This window comes from Cygnus atratus, chromosome 20 (assembly GCF_013377495.2).
Source record: "Cygnus atratus isolate AKBS03 ecotype Queensland, Australia chromosome 20, CAtr_DNAZoo_HiC_assembly, whole genome shotgun sequence".
In the NCBI taxonomy this organism is placed as follows: Eukaryota; Metazoa; Chordata; class Aves; order Anseriformes; family Anatidae; genus Cygnus; species Cygnus atratus.
Window position 1 is genome coordinate 4,009,366 of NC_066381.1, and position 17,497 is coordinate 4,026,862.

General features: G+C 57.5%; 1 protein-coding gene across 1 annotated transcript; it reads left to right on the forward strand.

The window, feature by feature from the left end:
* Nucleotides 1-5,609: 5,609 nt before the first annotated feature.
* Nucleotides 5,610-14,646, forward strand: P2RX1 (purinergic receptor P2X 1). Its single transcript, XM_035559058.1, has 12 exons — nucleotides 5,610-5,746; nucleotides 8,262-8,409; nucleotides 8,875-8,946; nucleotides 9,226-9,295; nucleotides 9,708-9,804; nucleotides 10,152-10,232; nucleotides 11,751-11,892; nucleotides 12,348-12,478; nucleotides 12,793-12,883; nucleotides 13,467-13,532; nucleotides 14,088-14,180; nucleotides 14,602-14,646. The coding sequence occupies exons 1-12, from the start codon at nucleotides 5,610-5,612 to the stop codon at nucleotides 14,644-14,646; spliced, it is 1,173 nt and encodes a 390-aa protein (XP_035414951.1).
* Nucleotides 14,647-17,497: the final 2,851 nt, after the last annotated feature.

The window sequence follows — 17,497 nt, forward strand, 5'->3', positions numbered from 1 at the left end:
CACGAGTCCAGTGCCGGGTGGCGCTGGCCCGACTGGTGGGAGGTGGTGCTGAGTTCAGTCCCCTCAGCATCGCATTGCTCCTGGTGCTCCAACACAGCCGTTCCCAGCACCAACTCCTGGGCTTTACTGTGGTTTTTGGTCCTAGCATGGCCACTGTCTTTTACTCAAGGTGCCCGAGGGTTGAATGTCCCTGCTCGGTCCCACCTGGGTTTTTTCTTCTTTGCCCCTGTGCAGTGGCACTTTGTGGAGGGATGTGTGGGATGATGGAGTAGAACTTCATCCCGTGCAGAGCTCGCAGGGGCTTTTTGGGTTACTGTCTGCAGTGAGGAAGGGGATGCAGGGGGTCAGCTGTGCTCCCTGGACCTGCCTTCTTGGTGCCACTCAGCTTTTGGTAGGAGCAGGGCATTAAACAAGCCGAAATCTGCATGGACCAGCAGTGATGGGGGCTCAGGTACCATGGGCTGCTGTCCCAGCCGTGGGTGCTGCTGGGTCTGTGCAGGCACGTGAGACCCAGGGGAGGCAAGCAGCAAGCCCTCGCTGGGTGGCTTCGGGCTGGGAATGTGCTTCTGGGTTCATTATGGGTGCCTGAACAGCGTGGTATAGAAAAACGAGTTCGTGCTTTGTAGCAAAAGGTAAATCATTCAATCTGGGGTGGGGGGGAGGAGGGGATAGAACTGAGAGAAATGAGGTTTCCTATTTTGTTATACAAGAGATATTTTTCCACTAAATTTCCCCTTCCCAAGCCGTGCCTCATGACCAGCTGCAGCCAGCCAGGTGTGCTGGGAGGCTGCGGTCAGGCTCGCCGCACGCACGCCGTCCCCTCTGTCCGCACAATATTGGGCTGTTGTGTTTTATACTTAGGAAATGACAGAAATAAAAGCAATTTTACCAGACAACTCTGGATTTCCTGTTGTTGTTTGCTGTTTGGTTGGTGTTGCTGCTGTTTCCCCCCCTGCCTGTTCGTGGCAGATTTGGGGGGCGGCCGGGAGCCCGCGGAGCTGCGCGCGGTGCCTGAGGGCATTCTTCAGCCCTAAAAGGAGCTGTGCTCACCAGATCGGGATTTCTTGTGGGTTTTCAGAGCAGCCAAACTAGAAATGGAGCTGAGCTTGTCTCTGGCATCGGACGACAAAGGCGAGATGGAAGGAGTGGCATGATACGACTGTTGGGAATGTTTAAAGTACCAGCTAATTCGTTCGTGGGGCACGAGAATACAAATAACAGTGCTAATTTTGACTGCATCCAGAATAGTCCTCACCTTAGCTCCCCCGGCTGAGTAGGTTTGAATAAGCCCTGCCATGATCTCCAAAAGAATTAATAAAGAAAGGATAATTAAAGCAATTGGCCTCCTCTGGGGAGCGGAACAGGATGCTCGGGGCCATGTGTTTCCATCTCCAGATCAACCACGGCTCTCCCCATGGTCGTATTTTGAGTGGAAACTCCTGCCACAGCTGGGGTCGTGCTTCAGAGCAAATCCGGGCTCATGCTGGCATCTGTCCGTGTATGTTTTTGTGGGGCTGTGGCCCCACATGCACCTTCTGAAGGTTACAAGCAGGAGAAAGGTGCCATGGTGGTGATGGGATCCCAAGATGTGGAGCACCCGTGAAGGCTAGGTTTTGGAAGAGGACGTTGGTTGGCATCATCCCCCCAAACGTGCAGTCTCCAGCCCGGCACAGACCAGCACCACCACCGCTGTGCTGGATGTAGCCCTCGCACCGGCTGCTCCTGAGGCTGCGGCATCACCTCAGCACATACCGGTGAGCACAAAATGCCCCAAATCCCCCTCTTTGCATTGAACCCATCCCTGGACCTTTTACCCTTGAGGTTGCACGTGTCCCTGGAGGCATGGGTCCCAAAACAGGTGCTACCCCCGAAATAACCCCATGGCTCTCCGTACCCCGTGTGGCTGAGCGTGTGCCTATGGCTACGATGGGAAGGGGGGCACCAAACCCGCCAGTACCCACAGCATCCCAGCATCATCCATTTGCCTTGGAGCAGCCAAACCCACGGCCAGGGATGCGGGTTGTCACGGCAACCGGGGATGCAAACGCTGCTGCCGTGGGCTGAGCACCACCGAAAACATCCGTCCACACCAGGGCGTCACGGGGCGGGCGCGGAGAGGAGCCAGCGCTGCTGGGAAGGAGCGAAGGGAGGTCAAGGACAAGTTAAAATTGGAAAGAAAGCTGAACATGCCGTTTCGTAGACCTCGCTCACTCACATCTGCCAGTTTTTGGTTTTTCTTTCCCCGCCCTCCCCATCGATGGCGGGGCGGTGGGAGCATCTCCTCCAGCTGGCAGGGGCAAAGGGGTCTGTGGCAGCCAAAATCGCTGGGAATGGCCACCAGGTCACGGGGGCTCTTCCCAGTGACCTGGCCAACACAGGTCCCCTTTTGCACCCACCATCGTATTTTAAATCTACTTGCCACCGTGTTTCTCCCCCCCCAACCCCCGGCCCCCAGATTTGCAGCGTGCTGCGCATTTTTTGTGCTGAAATTCGGAGCTCTGTGCTGGAAGCTGCCAAGCGTGAGTCTGGATTGTGTAATGAGCTTCATCTATTATTATTCCCCCCTCTCTACTGCAACCCCCCCCCCCCCCCAAGATTTTTTTTTCAAAAAGCAGCGTCTGAGAGCCTGGAAAGCCCTGGGAGCTCTGACCCTGGGTTTGCTTTTCGGGGTGTGGGCGGGCTCGTGCCCCGCATGGAGGCTTTCAGACACCCCCTTCATGCCCCAGTGGCTCTCCATCCTCTGTGCCAGGGTCCCACCTTGAAGTGAGGGTGCCCTCGCATTTCCAAATGTCTCCATTAAAAATATAAAAATACCTTTTTTTAAAAATTATTTCATTTTGTATTTTTCTCTAGGCAGCCCCAAGCAGAGGTAGATTTTAAGGAATGGGGAAGGAGGAGCAGCATGGCCAGGGATGCCCTCAGGTCGGTCTCCAGCCCTCGTTGCCCCCAGCTCTGGCCCAGCGGAGCTGACGGGGGCGCTGGATGCGGCCAAGCGCAGTGCTGGGGCCGGGCAGCACCAACCACGGGCAGTATTCAGGCCTGGTCCTGGGTGTGAGTGCAGAGTTACTGGGGCTGCACGTGCTCTTGCTGTGTGCACGTCACCTCCTAAAGTGCAGCACACTCTCCTTCTCAATACCTGCCTGTGCCCTCTGTCCCCACAGTGTCCCTCTCCTGCCCTGCGTGGTCCCAATTTTGGGTGCTGCCAGCACGAAGCCCAGCTCGGTGCAGAAGGACCGTGGAGGAAGTGGCTGGGCACTGCAGGAGCTGCGGAGCCGCCCGAGGTCACCACAACCCCTGGGCTGCACTGCACCTGCAAAGCACCATTTCCACTGATTTATTCTTGTAAATCTTTTGCTAGCCCTTGCAGCAAGGTATTAGCCACAGGAGACTGTTGCAGACAAAAGCGAGCCCTGGCGTGGGGATGTCCCAGCACCTGCACAGCATCACGGCCCCATGAGCTCAGCATCTTCCTGCGGGCATCCACCTTCCCTGGGCAGGTAGGTCCCACACCTTCACCAGTGGCACACCACTTTCCTGCGGTCACCGCTTTGCAGACAGGGCGTTGTTAACAGATCACGGCATTATCATCTGGGGAAACGTCACTGCAAATAGGGGTGGGATGGCACCGGGGCACGCCGGCCAGCTGGCACTGCCTGTGCCACGTCGCGCTGTTGTGGGGCCGGTAGCCTGGCAATGCCAGCCCCCGGCCATTAAACCCCTGCTGTAAAGCAATTTAGTGAGCATTAAGCCCTGGGAGGGAGCAGCCAGGGGAGAGGTGTGAGCGGCGGTGACGTGAGCTGGGCACAGCAGGAGACGAGGTTTCGGAGCTGGTTTGCAAATGTTGGGGTGTCGCAGGCAGGTGATGCCCAACGCCAGCACTGCCACGGCCATGGGGTCTGCACCACGGCTCCAGGAGGGAGTAAACTGGGTGATGCCCGTTATCTCCCGATGGAAACTATTTTAGCTAAATCCATGCTCTAACCATTTTATTGACTCCAAGTACCAGAGGAAGGTTAGAAGTGACTCTTTTACAAGTCATTTTGCTGTTAAATTTAGCTGTCCTATTTTCATTATCCCTATGGCTTTGGCAAGGGTGAGCAGCCTTCCCTAAAAGGCCTCGTTTCATACAGTAAGTTATTTGCTGCTCTCCTGACAGATATCTAAGCTTATAAGGTTTGTCTGCTCAGCTCAATAGCAGGATCAGCCTTCAATCTGACACGATTAGCATCAGCATTTGCTTTTGGCCACCCATCTGACAGCTTTCCACGTAGCCCCACAGTGGGGAGCTGGGATGGGGCCGTGCCACTGGAAACGTGGAAGCGTTGGAATTGGAGTCCCGAGCTCCTTGGGGTGCCCAGAGGCTGCAGATAAATGTCTCGCCTGCCTCCCCACCACGCTCCCCATTGCCCAGCAGTGCAAGCGATTTGTTCTGCTGCTTTCACGCTTGTCGGGGCTGCGCCGATGGGGCAACGCGATGCCGAGCCAAGGGCAATGGGCCGTGACAGGTGATGTCAATAGACATGGCCTGGAAAGGGGGGATTCCTCCCGGCAGGTTCAGCTTGCCCACGTTTCCCAAAATGTTTTCCCTGCACGGGGCAGAGAGGAGCCGTGCTCGTGGCCCCTGAGCCCCGTCCAGGCGCTGCCTCCCGCATGGCTGGGACATGGCGGGGAGCAATGGCACTGCTGGGGATTTTGGGGGAGAGCATCCTCCATTCCCCCCAGCTGGTCCCAGTGCTCCCCAAGAAAGGACCCCCCACCAGTGCCCCATTCTCAGGGGTCCCACATCCACAAGCTCTGTGCTTTGCCCAGTGCTGAGCCCAAACCCCACTGCAGCGATGTCAGGCCCCGAATTTCAGCCCAGCACGTTCAGCTCCAGCCCCGCTCTGTGCTGGCCACGTACCGCAGTGCTGCAGCATCCATCGCTCGCTGTGGGGTGTGCCCACCAGCCCTGCTCCCAGGGGCCTTTCAGGAAATGCTGGAAATGCTGAAAATGCTTCGAAATGTGCCCGGATCAGCCCCTGGGCAAGCGCTGGGAAGCAGCCAAGCCCCAGCAGGGTGACCTCATTGTGGGAGGGGGGCCAAGCCAGGGGTCTGGCTGCCCCACGGGCTTGTGTCCCCAGTTCTGGGGTTCAGTGCCCCCACCTGGGGGACTGGGGTGGCCTCTGGGGAGATGTAGCAGGACATGGGTTAGGGACAGGGATGGGAGATGCACAACCCCAAACATCGAGGGGGCAGAAAGGTGATGCCCTGACCTCACTGCCTAAAATCCTCCTCCGGACCCCCCTGTCCCTGCCCAGACCCCCTCTGCTCCCTGCTCCCTCCCTGTCCCCAGGGAGGGCCCCTGCACCCTCCCGCACCCGTCCCACCCCCGCTCCATGTAGGGCACCGCTGCACCCAGCCCAGCGCTTATAGGAACAGGAAACCCCGTCCCCACGCAGAGGAGGAAGCCCGACAGCCCGGCCGAGCACGGAGCAGCCCCGATAGCATTTTTATTATTATTTATATTTATTTATTTTATCCCTCTGCAAACAGAGGAGCGACGGCGGGCACGGCCCAACCCGCACCGCGGCGAGCAGCGGGGCCGGTGGCGGCACAGCCCCGGTGCAGCCATGGGGCAGAAATGCATGGAGAAGGTGTCCTCCTTCCTCTTCGAGTATGACACCCCTCGGATGGTGCTGGTGAGGAACAAGAAGGTGGGACTGACCTTCCGGCTGATCCAGCTCATTGTCCTGGCGTACATCATCGGGTAAGGCTCGCCGGGGCACGCTTTCCCAAATTAGCGCTTTGCCAACACGTTAGAAAGGAACAGGGAGGAAGGGGCTCCTGTCTCCCCTGTATCTCAACACGAGGGGGTTTTGCCAGTGGTATCGCATCCCCCTGCCCGTTGGCACCCATGCTGTGTCCCGCCGTGGGGCTGAGCCCCGTGTCCTCCACATCCCGGCTGCTCAGAGGCACGAGCCCTGCCCAGCCCCAGCGCTCGCTGAGCCGCCTCCAGCTGCTGCTCCAGCTGCTGGCCAGCAGCCTGAGAATCTGTTGTTATTTTTATTTTTCTTTATATGAAATAAGAGGCAGCTGGGGCCAGCGCGGTGATTTGTGAGACCCAGGCGGCTGCAGACAGGGCCATAAATTTCCCTGTCCCCTCCCCAGCTGCTGTGGGGCAGGGACGCGGCCGCACTCCAAAGCCCTGTTTTGCTTTGCTTGTACGAGGCAGCCCCGAGAGCAGCTCAAAAAAAGGGCAGCTAGCCGGGCAGGCGGGCTGGAGCTGCACGAGGACACGTGTCCTTGGGTGCCCCAGGGCTCACGGAGCTGCTCAGAGCTGGCTTCAACCCTTGGGATCCTTCCCGCAGCAGGAGAAGGCACTGGGGCTGCAGTAGTGAGAGGTGGTGGGGCACAGGGTGCTGCGTTATGGGGCTGGGAATGATGCAGAAATCATCGCTGTGCCCCAATGGGCTGGAGAGCAGCACCTGCATCTGGCAGCCAGGAAGGACCCATGGTAGGAGGTTTACATGGAGAAGGGGTGCCCAGCTGCTGCGGGTAGAGCAGAGCAAGAATTGGGGGAAAAAATGGGTATTTGGGGAGCACAGGGTGGCTGGCGCAGTACAGCAGAGAAGTGGCCACTCCTGGGGCTCAGAGCGAGCTCCTGGCAGCTGTAGGGGCAATCCCAGCTTCACTCCAGCTCCCCTAGAAGGGGGGAAAAGCATCCCAGGGGCTGCACCACGGCGGTGGGGTCCTGCATTGCTCCTGCCCAGGTCACCAGGGAGCTCTCAGCCCAAACTGCCAGCTCCTGTGAAGGGGGAACACGCAGGGGCGGTTGCTTGCAGCAGGATTTCCGAAGGAACTATGGCTTAAGTAACCCAGCTAAAACAGGCTAGGCAGCAAGGAGAGATCAGCAGAAAAACCTGGAGGGGTGATGAGCAGGGGCAGAGGAGAAGGTGTTGCCATAATTCCGATGTTTTTGCTGCCTTGGTGGGGTTGGGATGTCCTGGCCCCCAGCTGCTGGCATCCCTCAGTGCCTGCACCAAGCCGTAATGTTTGAGATTAGCTCTTCTTCGAAAGCAAGCTCGGCAGGCAGATATTGATTTATTTGCAGTTATCTCAGCTCCGTGCCCTGGGCAGCAGGCACAGGATGCGTGACCGTGTGGCGGCAGCGGGGACATGAGCACGGAGGAAGGACCGGCCCCCAGCTGCAGACAGCGCTGCGATAAGGCGCTATCGCTGCCAGCCGGGCGGGCAGCGCTTCGTGGCTTTGGCTTCCTGAAATGTTTGCATGCAAGGAGGCTTAGATGATGGCAGGATGGGGCAGGAGGTTGGGTGACACCGCTGGGGGATTTCTGCCCCCTAGGCAGGGCTTGAGGCGGCGCCAGCAGCACGGGGAGATGCTGCCCTGCTGCCAGGGCTCGGCGGCTGGGATGGGGCCTCATCCTGCCCTCCCGGTATAACCCAGTACATGTTTAAGGTGAAAAAGGCGAGTTCTTCAGCAGTGCCCCAGTTTCTGCCCTCAGCCCAGGGTGCTATTCCCTTGGCTTGGGACACCCATGGGGCTGCAGACCCCAAAGCACCATCCCCAAAATGTCCAGCAGCTGCAGGGCAGAGCTCCAGGCGGGGACAAAAACCAGACCGCTCCTTTTTTAGTGTCGGCAGTGCTACCCAACATGGTAGCTTGCCCATGTTTATAGGCTCCCTGAGTCAGACTTCATCCAGCGGCAGCTTGTTTATGCCCTGGGTTAAAAAGCTCCAGGAGCTGGCCCCAGCGAGCCGGGCTATGCGGGCGATCAGGAGGCAGCAGCACGAGGGATGCTGCCCACAGCCCCTGGCACTGTGGCTACCTCGGCTGGATGGGGAACTGGTGGCCCTGGAGGGGCCCTGGGCTCACCCATGTCCCAGCACTGGAGGCAGCAATTTGTGGCGAATATTAGTGCAGTGGATCAGGATGGACCAGGTGGGTTGCTGAGTCCAGCAAGGCTTCAATCCTAAATGCCCTCCAGACCCGGCTCTACCTGCCTTTGCCTGCCCTCAGCCACAAAACATATCCCAAACCCCCAAATAAATGAGCCTGCAGTCAGCCAGGTCCTGCAGCTCCCGCACGCCATGAACAGGGGGTAGGAGAGCTCAGCAACACATCCCTGGGCCCTCTAGCAAGAGGAAATTTGGGAAGTAATTGAAGATGTCCTGGAGCACAGGGAAACGCTCGCTGCATCTGCCCTGTCCTGCCCTGTCCCGTCCTGTCCCTGCTGCACCCACCGCTCGCCTTCCTCCCCCAGGTGGGTTTTCCTCTATGAGAAGGGCTACCAGTCACAGGACAGCATCGTCAGCTCCGTGTCGGTGAAGCTCAAAGGCCTGACGCTGACCAACGAGAGCGTCTTGGGCCCGCACATCTGGGACGTGGTGGATTACGTTTTCCCACCGCAGGTAAGGAGTCAGGAGGGGCTGGGGGGGCTGCTCTCACCCCAACCCCATGGAGCAGGTCCTGGTGGGGTCCTCAGTGCTGGCTTTCCGTGGGGCCACCCATGGCACAGCTTCTCCCTGCTGGAGAGCAGGTGGCTCCTGCCACAAACCTTTCCCCATGTCGTCCCCAGGGAGTGCCCGATGCTTGGTACCCCCCCGGTTGATGGGGCACGTTTGATGCTGCCCCCACAAGGCTGAAGGCTCCTTTGGTGCCTCCAGGTGTGGGCAGCAAGGGCGGACTGGTGACACCACAACTCCCCAAGGCCACCACCAGCTTCCCACGTTGGAACCCAAGGAAACAAATTTGGGGGAGAAAGGAGCCACCCGCCTGGCCATGCACCAGTGGTTTCGGTGTCCCATGTGGAAGGGGCTCCTCCGCTCCCCAAAAACACTGTGCTGTCTGTCAGCTCCTTGGCTGTGTCTCCGCAGGGGGACAACTCTTTCGTGGTGATGACCAACTTCATTATCACCCCTGGACAGAAACAAGGAACCTGCCCGGAGGTAAACGCCCTGGCTCCCTTCAGTGGTCACCGTGTCTGTAACTCAGGGGGCTGAGGTGGTGGCACCAGTGAAGTAATTCTCCTGAAAGCGAGAAGTTTAGTAAAAGCATGAGCCTTAAAGCTTAAAAAAGAAACCCCTCACCCTTTTCCCTGCTTAATTTGGATGCCTGTGGCTGGGAAGTGGTGTATGGAGGAGGCTGTTGCCCCGTGGGGGGACGGACGGACGGAAGCCCTGGGGGGTGATGGTGGGACACAGCGCTGAGCGGCTTTCCCCAAACAGCTGCCGGATGCCGGGCTCTGCACGAGGGACAGTGACTGCAGCAAGGGGACGTACAGCCGTCAGGGACAAGGTACGGCACTGCTGCTCCTGGTGAGCACAGCGAGCCCCAGTGGGGCCACGCAGCTGGGGGGGCTGTGTGGGGACCTGCCCCGGGCCACCCGCTGGTGGGGCTGCGGGAGGCTCTGGCATCCCCAAAGAGCATCCCACCTGGGCTGGCCCTGCTGTCCTCTTCCAAATGATGTCTGAGCTGCAAAAACGTTCCTGACAAAAGGATAATCAAGGAAATTAAATGTTTCCCCCCCGACTTACAGCTTTCTAACAACCGATTGGCCACAATTAATTGCCCTTTTAATAAAGGGGCACTGTTTTGTTTTTTGGATGGCCATGGCAGGGCTGGAACCCCACCCAGGTCCCCCAAATGCCGGTGTTGAGCTGGGGTTTCCCAGTACCCAGGGACGTGAGCAGCTCTCTCTGCCCCGCAGGGCTCATGACGGGCAGGTGTGTGAATTTCAACAGCTCGGTGAAGACCTGTGAGATCTTTGGCTGGTGCCCTGTCGAAGTTGACTACCACGTTCCCAAGTAAGCAGAGATGCTGTTGCCCCATTTTGCACCTAGCTGGGACTAGAAGCACTCGGTGTAGGGCAGAGCAAGCCCAGACTCTGTGGGTTTCTGCCAGGACAGCCCGGGTAGATGCTGCCTGATGTCCCCAGGGGGTTGTGTCCCTCCTGGCCTGATTTTCTCCTGGTGGCTCTCCCCTTCTTTGCCGGGTTATCCAGGCGTGGCCCAGCTGCCCTCAGAGCAAAGTCATTCTCTGCCCATGAGCTGTTCTCCATCTCCAGCCTCCATGGGCCACTGTGAAGCACCTCTTGGCATATGCCAAGTCCTTTCCTCCTTGCCATGGACATGTGCCAATGCTTGTTTTTCAGCCCTGCCCTCCTGTCAGAAGCAGAGAAGTTCACCTTGTTCATCAAGAACAGCATCACCTTCCCCAGGTTCAAGGTGTCCAGGTACGGGGAGGGCTGGGGGGAGGATTTCTGCTTGGCCGTGGCCCTGAGGGGAAATCAGGGGCAGAGCTGGGTGCGTGACATGGGGGTGTCATCCCTCACCAGCAAGCCCAGCACTGGCCCAGCTGCTGCCCCCTCCACCACCAGCTGAGCCGATAGGAACTGAGCCATCTCCCTCCAAACCCATCCCAGCACAGCTGCTGGCTGCAGCTGCAGGGAAGGGGCTGCTGGAACGAATGTCCCTTGAGTTATCTTCAAACCACCTGCATGAAAATGCACTTTCTCTGGTTCTCCGTTTTTCTTCTCCCTATTTTCCCCCCACTACAAAAGCAGTAAAAAATTAAATATGACCATGGGGTGTGAGCAGCCAGGAGGAGCCTGCTGCCCCCCAAAACAAGCAGCAGTCCCCGTACCCTCACCATTACCACTAGGTCCTGCAGCAGGACATGGGGCCAGCCCGTCCAGGCAGTGCTGGATGCTGGCATGCATCTAAGAGGATTTATGGCACCACCGGTCCCGTAGCTGATTTGGAGCAAATTAGGAGCAGCTATTTGTGCTGAGCATAGCGGATTCCTCACTAAGCCAGTCGCATCCCCGCTCTGCAGCCGAGGTTAAATGCCCCGGCAGTGTGGCATGTGTGGGGCTGCCCCCCAGGGGGTGGTGGGACCCTCAGCAGCAGCAGTGTGAGGTGGTGGCAGGGGCTGCAGGGGGGACATGGCAGGGGACAGCAGGGCCTGGGAGGAGAGGGTGGCCGGAGCCAGCCAGGGTCAGGGGGGACTTCCTGCCTTTGATCGCTGCTGCTAATGAACTGCCGAGCAGAAGGGGTGGGACGGGACTGACCAGGGCACGGGGCTTGCAAAACCATCCAGGGCAGGGAGGCTTCAGGGAAAGGCTATTTTTAGGAGAAAGGGCAGACCCGGGTGGCATGCAGGACGTCATCCTTCCCTTTTCACCCTTTCTGGGCAAGATGGCAAAAAAATGGCTAAGTGTGGGTGCTGTGGGATGCGCTGTCTGTGATTTGTCCCAGATGGAAACTGACTGTGCTGGGAGCATTGCTCGTGGATGAGGAGAGGAGAGGAGAGGCAAGGCGAGGAGAGGAGAGGCAGCTGGGAGAGGTGGTGGAGGCTGCCAGAGGGCTGGCAGGCCTGGGGGACGAAAGAGGGGCTGCAAAAAGAAGTGAGGGTGGTGGGTGTGTGCTGAAACATGGGTTGGGGCTGCATGCAAAGCAGCGAACCCAAAGCTGATGTAGAGACCACTCGTGGGAGAGAAAACAGCAGAGAAGTGTCCTCCACATGGGGAGGTTCAGGAGGAACAGGCCCCTGGTGGGGCGGGGGAAGCCAGGCGGGGCTGGAGGAGAAGGTCTGCGCTCCACGTGGGGATGGAGGACGAGGCCCAGTGCCTGACCCAGCTCTGAAGTGGCCCGGCTTTGGGCAAGGCCTTGGACCAGGGCCATACAGAGCTCCTTTCTCTTACAATTTTTTCAGCTCTTCAGAGTCTTTCTCGCTCTCCTTTCATTCGCAGGCGCAACTTGGTGGAGAGCGTTACCAAGCAGTACCTGAAGAAATGCACGTACCACAAAGTCACCGACTCCCTGTGCCCCGTGTTTGACCTGGGCTACATGGTGAAGGAATCGGGTCAGAATTTCACCGTCCTGGCTGTTAAGGTACTGGGCGTTTGGAGACGTGCCTTGGGACACGGGGGGCTGGCTGAGCTGCCACTGCTGCAACGAGGGGTGGGATTTCCCAGGGGCTTGCACGGCAGCGGCAGAATTAAATCTCTTAAAGATGATGAATCTCCTTGGACGTGGCCTTTTCTGGTTTAATGACTGATGTGTCAGGGTTAGGCCATGGGGCAGGCAAAACTCATGGGCAAAATCAGACAAGGAAGGGCCACAAAGACCATTGTTGCTCAGGACCATGCCCTGGGCGTAGCATGATGCCCAGGAACAAGAGGGCATGAACTTAGCCATACATCCAGCATTTAGGACCAAAGCGAGCATCTCAGCATAGGGCATGCAGCCTAATGGGGAGCCAGGGCACCTGGTAGCACCCAGGGGAGCCACCTACGAGGAGGGACGGGGTGTCTCTGTGTCACCCGGTGCTGCTGTCCCCGCTGCAGGGCGGAGTGGTGGGCATCACCATCGACTGGAATTGCGACCTTGACTGGCCCGTCCGGCACTGCAAGCCCATTTACCAGTTCCACGGCCTTTACAATGATGACAGTAACGTCTCGCCGGGCTTCAACTTCAGGTGAGGGCACCCCCCTGCCTCCCCAGGCAGGGTCTGAAGGTGGGTGTTTGGGGGATGCCACAGCACTCAGCGGGTGGCAGTAAATCCAGGACTGCCCTCCAAAATAGGTGCTGGTTTTGCAATGCCAGACAGCAGTGCTTGATGGAATGGGATAGGAAGAGATAACCCAGTCCCTCAGGGAGTTAGGAGAGGGTCAGGAGCATCCCCTGACCCCATCCTGCTTTGCATCCCACCAAGGTCCCAGTGCTGTGGGGTGTGGGGGGGTGGCAGACACACGTTAACAAGCCATTAATGTCCCCTATCTCATGGGACAGGTATGCCAAATACTACAAAGAAGATGGGACAGACAAGAGGACCCTGTACAAGGTGTTTGGGATCCGGTTTGACATCCTGGTGAACGGCAAGGTAAGGGCAGCTGTGCATGGGTGTCAGCACCACCGTAATGCAGTGTCAGGTCCCATGGGGCCAGTGATTCCCAGGGGACACGGAGGGGAACCCGTTGTATGGGCTGCATCTATCAGCTGCAGTTCAGCCTGTGGTTTTGTCCCAGAACAAACCCACTTTGGGGGTTTGGGAGGACCATGGAAAGTTGAAACCTTTCACTGACATTTCCAGAACACTTGAGTTTATCTTTTTTTTTAATTTTTTATTTTCCCCTCTCTTTCTTCCCACTGGGAAAGAAGACTTTCCTTGTGGTACTCCCACTGGCAATATTTAAAGGGTATGCATTCTTTTTTTTAGTTAAAAATACGGGATGCAAAATAATTTCAATTTGTGTCAGCCTAAACCCGAAATAACCATATTTTTCTGTTCGACAAATGAACTTAAAATCAGCTCTTAACCAGCTCCTCTTTCTCTGGGTTGTGGGGAATTTCATGGCTGGAGCTGCTGCAGGGCTTCTCAGCTGAGCCCTACCTGTGGCTATTGCAGCCTTCTCCTGCTGCGAGCTCGTTGCAGCATCTCACCGCTTCCCTCTGACTTCATGCAGGCGGGCAAATTTGACATCATCCCCACCATGACCACGATCGGCTCTGGAATTGGTATTTTTGGAGTGGTAAGTTTGGGTGGTTCCAGCCCCTACTTTGTGTCTCTGATTAGTGCCCTGGTCATGAGCGGGAGTGGGAAGGAGCTGCCCCAGTGCCCTGTTAACGTGGGGAGCAGGGACCCATGGCCATGGGCTGGAGGGAGCCAGCGTCCTGCTGGGCGACAGGAAGGTGGGCTGGGCAGCCCTCCTGACAGCTGCATGTTAGGTTAGATACATTGCTAAGGGGTCTGGGAGGTGGTGAGCAGCATTTCATGCAATGCACAGCCCCGAGATCCTGCTTCGTTATGATCATTAAAGACTTTGGCACGACCCAAAGGGCGCGTACGCTGCATGTACCCAAAGGGGAAGCATTTAATTTCTGTTGAAATGCCCGGTGTCAGTCCCAGCAAGCTTCTTTTCTGCCCTAAATGGACTTTTGGAGGATTCATGCTCTTCAGCAGCTGCCATCAGTGGCCTGAAGCAGAAGTGACCCGTTTGTGGGAAAAACTGGGACAAACTGGGAACACAAGAGGGCACAGGTGAGCTGGGAGGGCAGCCCCAACCCTGCCTGTGCTCTGATTCAAGGCCTCTGTGCTCTGCGACCTGCTCCTGCTGCATTTCCTCCAAGGACGGGACTACTACAAGCAGAAGAAATTCAAGTACGCGGAACAGGAGCCTGTGAGTACCGGCACATCCCTCCCTGCCGGAGGCTCTCGGTGGGCGAGTGCGGGTGCATGCGTGGTGATGCCATGCCAGGGACCACGTTCATGTCGAGGAGTGCCCAGGCACCTTCCCGAGCTGCTGGGAGCCCCAAGCCCCTGGGGCTGTCCGAGGCTGGGAGCTGTGAGTCTCCCTTCCAAAATTACTTTCTGCATGACCCGCTGTTTCCTCCCACTGCTCACTTTCCGAGACCATCCTCATGACCACGCGATGTTTCCCGTCCTTTCATAGGAGGCAGAAACAGGTCCCCCCCAAATTCATCTGAGAATATGCTCGCATGCTGGGGGTTAGGAGCTGGTGCTTCCCAGCTGCTTGTTCCTGCTGTTAGCAGTGGGCAGGTCTGTAAAAGAATTATCGTTTTCTCTTCTTTAACCCCCAGTCAAAGTCACATAAGAAAGGGAAGGAGCTGGACAACAAGCAGTGAGAGGTGAGTGGGGTTCCCCAGCCTAGCTGGTGTATGGTTATGGGTCTCAGGGGGTTCCTAAGGCCCTGGGAAGGGCACAGGGTGAGAAATAGCAGTGGGCTGTAATGGCTGATGTGGCATCTATGCTTCCCGGGGCAGGCAGGGTGGGGATGTGGGATGGACACTGGGTTTTGGACAGCAGCATCTCTCCAGGAGGCGAGTTGGGGGTAGGACACCCGAAACCACCATGCCTCTCTCTCTCCAGCATCCACGCTGACCAACAAACCTGCACCTTCTTCCTCCTCCTCCTCCTCCTCTTCCTCTCCCAAAACACGGTCATCATCCCCAGCCCCAGCCCCAAGGCCAGCAGGAGCAGCATCCAACGCCAGCTCATGTGAACGCAGCACCCTGCAGCCAGGGCAGGATCTGGCCGGCCCAGTGCCCTGCGTCTGGCAGGGCTTGCTGTGATGCTGGGGTGGGTGACACCTGCACAGGGCACAGGGGTCCTGCACTTGCTACAGCACCCACAGGACCTCCACCAGCCCTGCCTGGGGTGCCAGGGCCATGCTGGGGTGTCCTGCACCCCGAGCCCTGCAAGAGAGCATCGCTGCCTTCCCTTCCCCAGCAGTGCCCCTGAGTGGCTCCAGATTGGGGAGAGGGGAGTGGAAGGAGAGCTGGCAAAAACCATGCGCAGTCCCCCAGCATGGGAAAGAAAGGGTTATTTTGTGAGAATGTATTTTATTAGAAAAATAAACCTTTAGTTTTTCTACTACATCCTTTTGCAAAGCCCATGCTTGCCCTGGGCAGGATGCAGGGTACGTGGTGGTTTTCAGCACTGGGGAGTCTGTGCACGCAGAGGAGCCCTGCAAATCGGGCTGGAGCACCGAGCCTCTGCGACAGAGCTGGCGCAGGCTCCCCCAGGCTTTGCCCTCCCATGCAGGGCCCCTGGGCCTCCGGCCGCGAGCACAGCTTGTTATCAGCGTTGTCACTTGGGTTTCCGTCTCAGACAGGCCGGCTGGCAGGGAGCCACGGGGAGCTGCTGCCCTGCGCCAGCTCTGCCTGCTGCTGCCCACACCAGCGGGGCGAGCAGCGCTGCCTCTCTCAGCTCCTTGGCCCCGTCTACAAAAGCACCCCGAGGAACCCCTGCCCCTCTGGGCTCTTTGCCCCCAGCTTCAAAACTGCCCCAAGCAGCCCCTGCCCCACGCTGCTGGCTCTGGCCAGGGCTCTCAGGTTGTACCAGCTCAGACTTGCTGTGCTCTCTCTTCGAGGGTCTGACCTCTTTTTTGGAAAAGCTGAAATTTTGAAATTTTGAAAAAGCTGACATTTCGTCTCGGTCAGTTCAAAACTGGATTGCAGCTGCCTTGGGGAAGTCAGCAGAGGGGCCGTGGGGATGCTGCACCCCTCGCAGGATGGGAGCAGGCACCAGCAGCACCCAGGGTACCCGCAGCGCTCTGGCTCCTATGGGACATGGGCTGCAAGAAGCTTCAATTTGGCCATGAGGTCAGCAGAGTTAACATCAAGCTGTCCATCCCCCACTGGGAGGTGATTTGCTCTCAGAAGGATGCCTCAGCTTTCAAAAAAAAAAAAAAAATCTATTCTTAAGACTATTTTTAAGGTTGGGTGTTTCTTTTCGTTTTTTCACCCTTTCTCGTGCCGCTGCCGTGTCAGAGCGATGCCAGGTGCGTGCACTGGAGGTGCAAAGAGCATTGGGGGCAAAGCTGGCCGGAGGCCTTGGAGCCAACTGGGTGGTGGCAGCCCCACGCAGCGGGTGCGGTGGTGCAGCTCTCTCTCCAGCTAAGCCTCAGCCAGCAGAGGGGACTGGCAGACCGCTTCTCACATCCACGCCTGGCAGAACTCGCTTCCCGGGGATCAGAGGCAGCGAAGCGACAGCGTTCAGGTTCACCTCCCACACCCGTTTAAAGGGGGTCGATCTGCAGGCAAAACTGAAAATAGCCAGGGCAGGGCTGCAGGTGGAGCAGGGGATTGGTTTTGGCTGCTTTATCTTTCTAGCTGCTTGTAATGCAAAGCCTCTGTTCTTTCCCAAGGAAGTATTAAAAGGCAGAATAGGAAATTAGGAGAAATGGTACTTGTACACGTTTCCCTGTAGTTGCCATTCAAAACCTCTGAGCTGGGATCCCTAAAAGTCCCAAGATTGCTTTAAAAATCATGGGAGAGTTTATTTTCTTTTCTATGCTTGCTTTTTACAATACATGAGCTTTGGGGATCCTTGCCTTTGCCTTTCCCTCACCAACCACCTCCAGCAGGACGAGAGGCTGTAATTTGAATTCTTTTACCAACACAAGTTCCTCGCCCAAGCCAGCGACCCCAGGGCCTGCAGCTTTCAGGTGGAGACCATACAGAGCAGTCGGCGTGTGGAGGGAATGCAGCAAATGTCTGCTGTGAATGGAAACCAGTCCCCTGTGCAGTGTGAAAAGGTCGGGAAAGCCCACGGCAATTGCTACGGCTCTGCTTTGTGCAGGAGGGGCTGGAGCTGGTGCTCGGGGGGAGAGCGTGGAGGAAAGGCTGGGAGCCCTCCCTGGCACGGTGCTCTGTTGAGCACTGCAGCTCCCAGCCCCTTCTCCCATTGCCTTTCAGTTTGGTAAAACCCATGTCAAATTGCTGAATGCAGGATTGTAGGGAACAGTTAAAGGTCTGCAGATGTTAAGTGCTGAAAAATGGAACTGATGATAGGTTTCAGGTTGTCCTGAGAAAGCTGCTCCCTGCAGCGTGCTGGCAGCTCGGGGCATGGAGGTGTTTCAGCACAGACCCCAGCAGGGGCAGGACCATCCTCGCCCCTCGGTTCCGACCTGCTTGTGCTGTTATAAAAGTTCGTGTGCTTGGCATCCACTGTGGTCATCTGAAGCTGTAAAAA